The sequence below is a fragment of the Patagioenas fasciata genome (genome assembly GCF_037038585.1).
Source record: "Patagioenas fasciata isolate bPatFas1 chromosome 19 unlocalized genomic scaffold, bPatFas1.hap1 SUPER_19_unloc_2, whole genome shotgun sequence".
Classification (NCBI taxonomy): domain Eukaryota; kingdom Metazoa; phylum Chordata; class Aves; order Columbiformes; family Columbidae; genus Patagioenas; species Patagioenas fasciata.
In genome coordinates, this window is record NW_027288508.1 from 184,964 (window position 1) to 195,945 (window position 10,982).

The 10,982-nt window shown below is 53.1% G+C and overlaps 1 protein-coding gene across 1 annotated transcript; it reads left to right on the forward strand.

The window, feature by feature from the left end:
- The first annotated feature begins 18 nt into the window (after nucleotides 1–18).
- LOC139826676 (uncharacterized) lies at nucleotides 19–10,822 on the forward strand. The gene is made up of 4 exons (XM_071803070.1): nucleotides 19–265; nucleotides 6,475–6,634; nucleotides 6,974–7,070; nucleotides 10,242–10,822. The coding sequence occupies exons 1-4, from the start codon at nucleotides 246–248 to the stop codon at nucleotides 10,703–10,705; spliced, it is 741 nt and encodes a 246-aa protein (XP_071659171.1). The 5' UTR covers nucleotides 19–245; the 3' UTR covers nucleotides 10,706–10,822.
- Nucleotides 10,823–10,982: the final 160 nt, after the last annotated feature.

Genomic DNA, 10,982 nt, shown 5'->3' on the forward strand with positions numbered 1-10,982 from the left:
TCACGGTTATTCCTCCCCCCATACACCGCAAGCTCCCCAGACCCCCGCCCCTTCCGGCCACCGTTTCCCGCCGGACGGTTCTTGCTGGCGCTCCTGGGGGCGGCGGCCACCAATGGGAAGGCAGCGTGAGGCGGCCCCTCGGCCGTGGCGCAGCGGCGGCCGCCGCCGTGTCCGTCTTCACCCCCACCAACCAGGGGGAAAGCGCCGGGAAGCGCTTCGGGATCGCCTGTTACCGCAACAAGGCCATGGGATGGCGCAGCGGAGCGTGAGTGCCGGCCCGGGGCCTGCCCGAGGGCGGGAGGGAGGCCGGCCGGCCCGTGTGGGGCGCAGGCCCGTGTGGGGCGCAGGCCCGTGTGGGGCGCAGGCCCGTGTGGGGCGCAGGCCCGTGTGGGGCGCAGGCCCGTGTGGGGCGCAGGCCCGTGTGGGGCGCAGGCCCGTGTGGGGCCCGGCTGGGGGGGGCTTGTGTGGACCTCCCTTGGACACTCTGAAGAGCAGAGGGGCCCTGCAGAGGGACCGGGACAAATTGCAGAGCTGGGCAATCACCAAGCACATGAAGTTCAACAAGAGCAAGTGCCGGATCCTGCACCTGAGCCAACCCCGGCTGTACAGACAGACTGGGGGACAAGGTGCTGGAGAGCAGCTCCATGGAGAGGGATCGGGGGTTCTGGTGGACGGCAAGTTGAACGTGAGCCACCGGTGTCCCTGGAGCCAAGAGGGCCCCGTGTCCTGGTGCACCCAGCACAGCACGGCCAGGCGGGCAGGGGGTGATTGTCCCGCTCTACTCTGCGCTGGGGCGGCCTCACCTGGAGCATCCACTGTGTGCAAGGCTGGGGACAAAGGAGACAAAGCTACTGCAGCGTGTCCAGAGGAGGCTGCGAAGCTGGTGAAGGTTTGGAGGGGAAGCCGGATGAGCAGCGGCTGAAGTCCCTGGGTTTGTTCAGCTGGAGCAGAGCAGACTGAGGGCAGAGCTCATGGGCTGCAGGTTCCTCAGCAGGAGCAGGAGGGGCAGGGCTGAGCTCTTCTCTGTGACAGTGACAGAGCCCGGGGAATGGCAGAAGATGTGCCAGGGAGGGTCAGTGGGACATGAGGAAAAGGTTCTTCACCCAGACGTGCTGGACACTGAACAGGCTCCCAGGGAGGTGTCACGGCCCCAAGCCTGGCAGTGTTCAAGGAGAGACTGGACAATGTCCTCAGGCACACGAGGTGACATGTGGGGTTTCCTGTGCAGGGACGGGAGTTGGACTCCGTGATCCTGGTGGCATTGGGGGAGCTGGGAAGGCCCCTTTCAAGCCAAACTATTCTGTGATCCGTGTAGGTGCCTTCCAAGTCAGCACATTCTGTGATTCTATGACCCAGTTTTGTGGGGCAGCCCCGTGTGGGCACCCAGCTGTGGCAGGGGAGAGGCCCAGGTGGGGCCTGGCTGTGGAGCCGGGGAGCTTTTGTGGTACGCGGCTCTCCAGCCCAGGAAGGTGGTGGGATCTGTGTGAATCCGGGTACGCGGAGCGCCCTTGGGCACAGGGCAGTGCCCTGCGCTTTCCTGGGGAGTTACATCTCAGGAGTAGAAGTTTCCAGGCTCGTTGGCAGCACAGGTTGTTCCTCCTTGCTAAAAACTCATGTTCTTTTTTATATTGTTGACTTCACAAATTTTCTAACCGTGCCCTAATCTCTAGGGAGAAAGATTTTGATGAGGTCCTGCAGACACACAGAGTGTTTGTCAACATTTTCAAAGGCCAGGTGGCAAAGAAAGATGATCTTGTTAAAGCATTTGTGACGGATGACCAAACAGAAATCTGTAAGATGGTAGGTTTCAACCACTTCGCGGTTAGCAGCTTTATAAAAGCTTGGAGAAGACTTTCCCCTCCAGGGCTGGTGACTCCAGCACTGCCCTGGGCAGCCTGTTCCAATGCCCCACAGCCCTTTGGGGAAGAAATTGTTCCAAGATCCAACCTCAGCCTCCCCTGGGGCAACTTGAGGCCGTTTCCTCTGCTCCTGGCACTTGTTCCTGGGGAGCAGAGCCCGACCCCCCCTGGCTCCAAGCTCCTTTCAGGCAGTTCAGAGATCAGAAGGTCTCCCCTCAGCTCCTGTTCTCCAGCTGAACCCCCCCAGGTCCCTCAGCTGCTCCCATCACACTTGTGCTCCAAGTCTTGAATATTTTATATGTATTTAGCTGAAAAGAGTTCTGAATACTCTGTAGAATATACAGCTTTTATACACTGATGTCTGTGGACACAGAAAAAAAAAGAATTACCAGTGCTGAAGAGTTTCTCACCTAAGGTATATTTTTAAGGATGCAGGGGATGCAAAGGGGACAGTTGCTCACTTGGGGAAGTCCAATGAAATGTTAAGAACAGATCTAATTTCTTAGTCCTTCTTGGTAGGATATGAACTGTGGGCTTGTTGTGAATTCAAGGAAATCTGTGCATCTTTTTTTGTAGTTTTTCTGTGGTGAGTTTTTTCTTTGAAATCTCTCCGTGCTGTCTGTCATAATGACGTACATTATTAATACTGTTATTTTTTTATCCACTTCACATCTGACCAAACCATTCAAGCAATTGTTAAATTTAACAGAGTTACTAGATTTTTCACTCTGTAGTCAAACCCATGACATTTATTAACTGGGTTTTTTTAGTTATTTACTGTCCAGATTTTAACAGAAGGAGAGCTGCAGGTATCGGACAAAGAACGGCACACGCAGCTGGAGTAGATGTTTAGAGACATCGCGACCATTGTCGCTGACAAATGCGTGAATCCCAAAACAAAGAGGCCGTACACAGTGATCGTCATAGAAAGAGCCGTGAAGGACATTCACTACTCTGTCAAACCAAACTAGAGCACGAAGCAGCAGGTCTGTTTTCTTGCAAAATCGGTTTCAGGTCAGAGGTGGTGGCTTCAAGTGTAATTTCTCTGTTTGCAGCCACAGAGGGATCAGCAAAGCCCTGGGGGCTGAATTCTGCAGAGTGATTCTTCATCCAGCCGGTGGTTGAATGCTGGATGCAAACAGCTGCTGAAACTCGTGCAGTTTGTTTTCTAACAATTCAGGGAAGGGAGAAAGAAAGAAAGAAACTAATTAAAGCAGCAACAGTGATACGCCTGGAACAGAAAGAAAAGTTTTGTCCTTTAGTTTGATTGAGGTAATAAATCGGGCCTTGCATCTGAGCCACATGTTGGTTTGTAGTATAAGTGCTATTTAAGATTTCAGAGGGGTTTTTTAAGCGTTGGAGGGATCACGAATAACAAGAACTCTGCCTTTCCTTGTTAATCTACCAAAGCAGCGTTCGAGCAAACTCCCTGCAGCGCTGACAAAAGTGTCAGAAGCTGATGCGAAGGATTTGAGGTTTTGGTCTGTGTGATGGTTTTCAAGCAGGTGTGTAAATGCTCTTTGTTTTTAACACCTTTGTAGGCACTGGAAGTGATCAGACCGTTAAAGGAGACCATGCAAATCAAACGTGCTCACATGAGGCTGCGATTTATTCTTCCAGCAAGGGAGGGGAAGAAACTGAAAGAGAAGCTCAAGGTGCTGATTAAAGTGATTGAGAATGAAGATTTCCACCAACAGTTAGAAATTGTAAGCGATAAAGCCTGGCAACTGTGTGGGGGTGTTATTTTTCTCTGCTAAAGTGGCTGAAGCATTTCAAAGGGTTTCCCCAGCTGTGCTTGGCAGAGAGCTAAAGCCAGATGCCTTTCTCTGATGTCTGCATCACCCAAGACACTTCACTTTTGGTTTTCCACCAAGCTGAGTGGTGCAGTCGATGCACTGGAGGGAAGGGGTGACATCCAGAGGGACCTGGACAGGCTGGGGGGTCCATGTGAATCTTGTGAAATTCATCCAGGCCAAGTGCGAGGTCCTGCACCTGGGTCAGGGCAATACCCAGTACCAGCACAGACTGGGGGAGGGAGGGAGGGTCAGACGGATGGGCAGCAACCCTGTGGAGAAGGGCTGGTGGGTAACAAAAGGGCCATAAGCTGGCAGTGTGCTCTTGCAGCCCAGAAAGCCAAGTGTGTCCTGGGCCACATCACCAGCAGGTGGAGGGAGGGGATGCTTCCCCCTCTGCTCTGCTCTCCTGGGGCCCCCCAGAGAACTGAGTCCAGCTCTGGGGTCCCCAGCGCAAGACAGACATGGACCCCAGGGGGTCTGTCCCTCTGTCACCAGTGCTGCCTCAGGCCCTCCAGCATTTTAGAACGATGCTAAAACCCAACCTGTGGCTGGCAATGCCAACCCAGGCGATGTGATGGTGAGTTTTGACCCACACATATATTAACCCTCCTAAAACCAACCTGGAAATGGCAGATGTTTGTGCCTCCTTGTGTGGAAGCAGCTCTGGCTGCCTCGTCCCACATCCCACCCTTGCAGCTCCAGGACAGACCCCACACTGGTGGCCCTGCCTGCATCTCCCGTCCCAGAACAGCCAAAGGAGCTGCTTGTTTTGGCCTCCAGCTGGCTGATTTAGCCTGGTTCCCTTTCTCCATGAGCGATAAAACCCGGTGCTGAGGCTCCGGTGTCAGTCCCAGCCTGTGCCTATCCTTCGTTGTGTGTCATTTCATGTGATTTTGATCACATCCTTGAAAACAAAAACAAACCTCCAACGCACTCAATGTCAGCCCTCCCAGGGCAGAGATATTTCCGCGTGGTGAACGCTCCCGTGCAAATTCTCCCATGTCCTATTTTAGGTTTCTCACCGGCAGCGGCTGCAGACAACTGCGCTGGAGCTCCTGTCAAGCCTTTGGCAGTGGTTGTTGTGGAAGGAATAAGGGTCTCTCAGGGCAGAAGAGGAAATCTCTCCTTTCCTTCCCTGGGCTGTGTCACCCCCCCCCACCTGCCACCTAATGAAACCCCAATGGCATCAGCCCTTTCCCTCCCCTGCATTTCTTAATTTATTCCTTACATTATTAATTTTCCTATATTGGAGGGCACCGTGCAACCTTTCTTTTTCCAGTGTTTGGGAATGTGTGTGCTCCCCTGCGCACTGGTGGCATCACCATCATTGGAGGGGTTGGACAGATGCAGAGATGAGGTTCTCAGGGACATGGGTTAGTGCTAGGGGTGGGTTATGGTTGGATTCCATGATCTTGAGGGTCTCTTCCAGCCAAAATAATTCAATGATTTTATGACCTCCATCTTGGGGACGCCCCGACATGGGCTCTACTGCCCCATGGCCCCCATGGGGTGGGGACAGTGCCCTACTGTGCCCCATGCAGCTCCCCTGCCCAGTGCAGGCAGGCTGTCCCAGGCAGGGCTGTCCTGTGTGGCCCAGGGGTCACTTTGGCAGAGGGATGCTCCTGACCCTGCCACTGCCTTCCTGGTTGGTTGTATTTTGGTGTTTTCTTACTCTAGAAACCCAGGCATTGCCTCTGGTGTCTTCCCACTCGCTCCTGTACCTTTTTGCCACTTGTCACATCCATTTCCACGGCCGCCTCTCCCGGGCCAGGCTAAGACAGCGGCAGTCAGTCCGATTGCACCCAGTGTTGTCTCCCGGGCAGGAGCTCGCTGGTGGGGTGACGTCTTCTCCTCGCCTCACAGACATGGTGAGGAGTTGGGATGCGGTGTCTGAACACATTCAGGGAATGCTCATGATAAAGCAGTTGGCCTTTATCTTCTGCTCACAACTTAACAGTTTCAGGAGACCTGAAATTCCTGTGTTGCTGCATGTCGTTGCTCTTCCCCTCCTTTCAAGGCAGCTAAAGCATCTCAGTGTTCCCTTGCATCTGGCAAACAGGCCACAGACCGGATTCTCCAAAAACTGAGATGGAAAAATGGAGTCCAGCTTTGTCAGAGAGAAGTCTTCAACACGTTTTGTGGCTTCTCTGTTGGCCAGAGTGCAAAGACCAGACCAAGAGCCTGAAACAACTGGCACCAGGGGAGGTTTTAGATGGGATATAGGGGACAATTTCTTCCTGAAAAGGGCTGTCGGGCATTGGAACAGGCTGCCCATGGCAGTGGTGGAGTCACCATCCCTGTGTGTCCCTTGGGACAGCCATGTCATAGAATCACAGACTCATTTTGGTTGGGAAAGACCCTCAAGATCATTGAGTCCAACCGTTAACCCAGCCCTGGCACTAACCCACGTCCCTGAGAACCTCATCTCCGTCTGTCCAACCCTCCAGGGATGGTGACCCCACCACTGCCCTGGGCAGCCTGTTCCAATGCCTGACAGCCCTTTGGGGAAGAAATTGTTCCCCAGATCCAACCTCAACTTCCCCCGGCGCAACTTGAGGCCATTTCTGTTTGTCTTATCGCTTGTTACGCTTAGGGTGGTGAGAGCCTGGCCCAGGTTGGCCAGAGAGGTGGTGGATGCCCCGTCCCTGGAGACATCCCAGGCCAGGCTGGACGGGGCTCTGAGCAACCTCAGCTGGTGACGATGTCCCTACTCATGGCAGGGGGTGTGGTGGGTTGCAACTTGGGCAGCTTTTGCAACGGATTTGTGGTGTCTCTGCACCCCTGTGCAGTTGTATGGATGTGACTGTGCTTGGCTGCAGGATGCTGGAGGAGGAGCTGAGGGCAAAACGGCAGTCCGAAGAGGCCCGGCGAGACCGGTCGCGAGCCCAGCTGCTGAAGAACGAGGAGCTTCTCCTTGAATTTGAAAACAGAATCGACCGCCTCCTCTTCCATCTGCATGGCATCACCGTGCCTGGCCAGGTATTCACCCCAAGTGGCTCATTTTGCCCACCAAGGTGGTTCTCTCCGTCTCCAGGATGACTCTCTCCTGTCCCGGGGGGTGGAGGAGAAGCTCCAGTACCTGGGCCAGAAGCTGCAGTACCTGGCACAGCGGGCGGCCCACCTGCCCCCTGAGTGCAAGATCCTGGATAAGAGCAACGAGATACGTGGGATGTCCATCCCTGCTGGGGTCTTCGGGGACCCGCAGCAGGCTCCTCCTGATGGCCCATCCCAAGTGTCCCCCAGGGGGACATCAAGGGCATCCCTTGGGTTGTAACACCCACCTCCCCTTCAGCAATTAACCCAGAGTGTCTTTCACAGATTTTTGTGAAGGCCAGGGATTTTCTGGAGAAAAAAATGTCGAGTGATCCTCAGAACGTGGTGGTTTCCTTTGAGGAGAGAGACAGCAGCGATGACGGTAGGAGAGCTTAGCGGGGACGTGTCCCACGGCGACTGTCCCTGCCCCTGCCTGTTGGGATTTGTGACCATCCTCGCCTGTCTCTCCCTGTCCCAGCAGAGCCCAGCCCATGAGTTCTCTCCAGACCTTGGGGCTGTCTCCAAGGCTTTGAGCATGGGTGGTGCTTTTAGGTGGGGATGTGGGAGCATGAAGGCAGCTGGCGGGGTGGTGAGCATCGAACCACAGAAGGAACAAGAAAAGATGCTGTGGGGCAAGGAGGGAGCGGCAGGGGGCACAGAGAAAGCCAAAGCTTGGGGGACAGAGCTGTCCCCAGCCCGCCGGGGGTGGCTGGGGCAGCATCTGGCCGAGACAAGGGACCCCCGGGCTGGCTGGCCTGTCCCCTCGCTGTCCCCGCGGGCTGGGCGCTGGCCGGTTGGCTAAGGCGATACCGCAGCAGCGTAGGGTGGCGGGTGCGGTGTTGGTACCGGGGCAGGATGGAGCGCGATGTAAACATTTCTGATCTGGGGCGGTGGCAAGGAGCAGGAGGAGGAGGAGGGGGCTAGTGCGAGTCCTTCATCTGCTTCTGGATCTTCTGCAGCATCTCCTGCATCCGCCGCAGCTGGAGGGGAGCAGAGCAGGGAGCGTGGCGGGGGCTGGCACCCCCCAGCCCCCTTGCAAACAATAGTGGGGTTGAGCATCCCAAGCAAATTGGGATCCTCGAGTGCTGTGGGTTGGGGAGGGAACCTCTGACACCCCTCCAGCACCCCCCACCATGGCTGGCAGCTGCTGGGGTCTGCGGGAAGGGTGATCCCTTGCTGTGGTTGCCGTTTGCTCTGCCCGCTCCGTGATCTTACTCACGATCTTTTGTATTATCACAAAACGCACATTTTGAGTCAACGGATTCTCATGATTTAACAGTCTGTGAACTTACTGTGCCATATAACAGACAAAGACCTATTAAACGGTACTATGCTTAAACAGATACCTACAAAGGAAACAGGTTAATAAGGAAAGCATCTTGCGGAGTTCAGCAAGTTTACTGTGACCTGTGTGTTATCAGTTAACTCTCTCAGCTTGTTGAAGTTCAGACCGTTCCGCCTGTAAAACTGTCTGAAATGATTTAATGATCTCTTGTAGAGATGATTTTTGTCCTGCTCTTCTCGCCTTAAAAACAACATTAATTGCAACAAAGTGTTATACTTCAAGATTCTATTCTCCGGCCACTTTTCCCAATCATTTAACTTACACAGCAGCCACCATTAATTACAATATTTCACAAGATCTTCCTTCCTCCTATTTCCAAGTGCTTTCCTATGTTTAAAAACACCTCCGAATACCGATTTCTTAGGAACACGAACGAAAACAGTCGTTCCCGACCCCATCTCGTAAGTAAAGACCATGAGAAGAGGGAGGGGGGGGAAGCACAGGGCTGCTGGCAGCGCGAGTGGGAAAAGTGGGGAGAAAGTCTTACGGTGCACTTATAGCACAAAGGAACAATTCTAACAACAACCAGTAAAACAATGAACTCGCATTCCTGACAAGCTGCTTGATTTTCAGCAGGGCAATACACAGAAGCATGTAATACGTACTGTAAAACCCGCAGATAACACGTTGATAGCAAACATTAGCATTCTCTGCTGCTAATTTCAACACCAGCGCTTAGTTAACTTCTAAGTTTTCAACTTGCTTATTGAAGATGGCCGATAAATTGCATGTAATTCTCATTGGGACCCTGATAATAGTTATAAACGATTTGGCTCCTTTGTTGGTTTCAGACACCTCTACTACAGCTTGATATGCAAAGTCTGTTGACTGCCTCAGGATTTCAGAACTAATCGCTCCTGTAATTGTGGTGTGCCAATCAGTGTCTGTCCCAGGAGTTGTGGGATACCCACCCCTTTCAACGAGTCCCCATCGTTCCGTCCTAAATGATCCATAGCTGTTATACTGCATAGGTCTAATTTTGCTTGAGTCTTTCATGGTTTTTATCTGATCTCGGGGCAACACATACAAGAACTCTTCTTCCTGTTAACTTTTGAAGAAAATGCTGCAAACCCCCGTCCTCATCCGAGTCATCAGATAACGCGGACTCGGACGGTGCTGCAGAATCGTTAGGAACAGGGGCGTTCGGAACAGTGCACGTTCTCGCCAATACTTTCTAGCATCATAACTATTCGTATAACCTGAGTCCCCAGGCGCACCCCCTTTCCCGTCACGATCAGCGTGGCCGCATTGCCGACTGCTGGATTCACTCGCTCTTAACTGATCTGATCTGTCACACAGTTCTGTTGCTCAGTTCTTATGCAGCGACTCCTTCTGCTCTCTTGTGGAAGTTGGAGGGTTAAAAGGCGGTAAAAGCAGATACAAATTGGCAAAATTGTTTGCGACTTTAGCATTCTCAGCTTTCTCATGTTCTTTGGGCAAGTTGTCTGACTCCAGTCCTCTGGACTTGCTGTTCTCACCAGGGTTGGGCAATGGTACAGGAGCCCACCCGCTCGGCATTTTTCCTCCCCCCGCCCCGGACTGCTGAGCTGTCGGGGGTGCCGAAAGCACAGCAGGGGATGGAGTAGGGAGAGTATCAAAGACACGAACCGGGCGAACTTCACAGCGACTTTCAGGATACTTATCAGGCTGCAACGCTGCAAAAATTCCCGCAGCAGCAGACCGTTTAGCCTTAAGATCTTTTAAGGTGCTAATTATAAGCTTCCATGTAGTTGCTAATGATTTAGCTTGTTTACCTCCATTGCTGACTTTATCCCATAACTTCTGCCCTGTGTCGTCCCAAAGCTCAAGTTTGAGTCACTAATGCTCATAACAGTCTTTTCAGGTTTTAGTTGCTTCACTGTAGTAATTATCAGTTTCCAGGCGGTTACAACGCCGAGAATATGTTTTTCACTGCGACTAATTGCCTTCCACAACACCGTTCCCACTTTTTCTCAAGTCTCTATTTGAAAAGCTCCTAAGAGATCAGCAGGAAACCCATTGCCTCTGCACCAAATTAGCAGTCTTTTGAGGTTACTCTCCTCATACTTCACCCCTCTCTTAGAGAGAATATGCGAGAGGAGCCGCAGTATTTCTTCTTCTTCTTTAAAAATATTCTGCCCCGTCTCCTCCCGCCCCCAGCTGCCCACCTCTTTGGGTGTCCGTTGCAAGGATATCGGATCCTTTATCCCTCCTCTGTCGCTTCTGTAGCGATCAATCAGGAGTCACGCAGCCCGCAGACCGCGCCCCGGCCACGGTCCAGCCGAGCCGTTCCAGCTGGGGCTCGCTCCCCGCAGCGACCGTCCCCCTGCCGTAAATTCTCCTTATGGATCACGTCGGGGTCACCACTTGCGAGGGCGAAAACTCATGGACTCCACACAATTCAATACGAATTCAAGCGAAGCCATTTATTAGAGAAACAAGCCTCTTTATATATGCAGTTATTTCCTGATCACGCGTCCACGCTCCAGGCGTTCACGGGCCGATTGGATATTGTCCGTGTTCACGAGCTGTCCACGGGCCCGAGTCTCACTGCTGATAGGCCTGTTGATTTACATCCCCCACCACGGCTGGCAGCTGCTGGGATGCTGCGGGAAGGGTGCTCCCTTGCTGTGGTCGCCGTTTGCTCTGCCCGCTCCGTGACGATTAAACAGAGCTCTGGTTTGTGCTCCTGACACGACCTTTGCCTTTGTGCCATTAACGCGGTGTGAATTGTGTAGAATCGAAGCAGGGAGAGCTGATGTCAACGGGAGGAGCTTTGACGTGTCGGGTGCGGAGAGTCCGCGGGACTGGATGCTCTTGGAAGCTGATTTCTGCAGCGGCCGATTTACGGGAGCTCGTGCAAGGCTGGGTTAAGTTTCTTTAGGAATATTTTCAAAGTATTTGCCACTATAGACTCTGAGTTTTGCTGAGGGCCACTGCAACGGAGATTCTTGAACACTTTCTCGTGCC

Coding starts and splice junctions, on each gene's coding strand:
- LOC139826676 (XM_071803070.1), top strand. CDS start 246: ATGGGATGGCGCAGCGGAGC. Junction 266..6,474: donor ATGGGATGGCGCAGCGGAGC/GTGAGTGCCGGC, acceptor GCTTGGCTGCAG/GATGCTGGAGGAGGAGCTGA. Junction 7,071..10,241: donor GAGAGACAGCAGCGATGACG/GTAGGAGAGCTT, acceptor TCGCTTCTGTAG/CGATCAATCAGGAGTCACGC.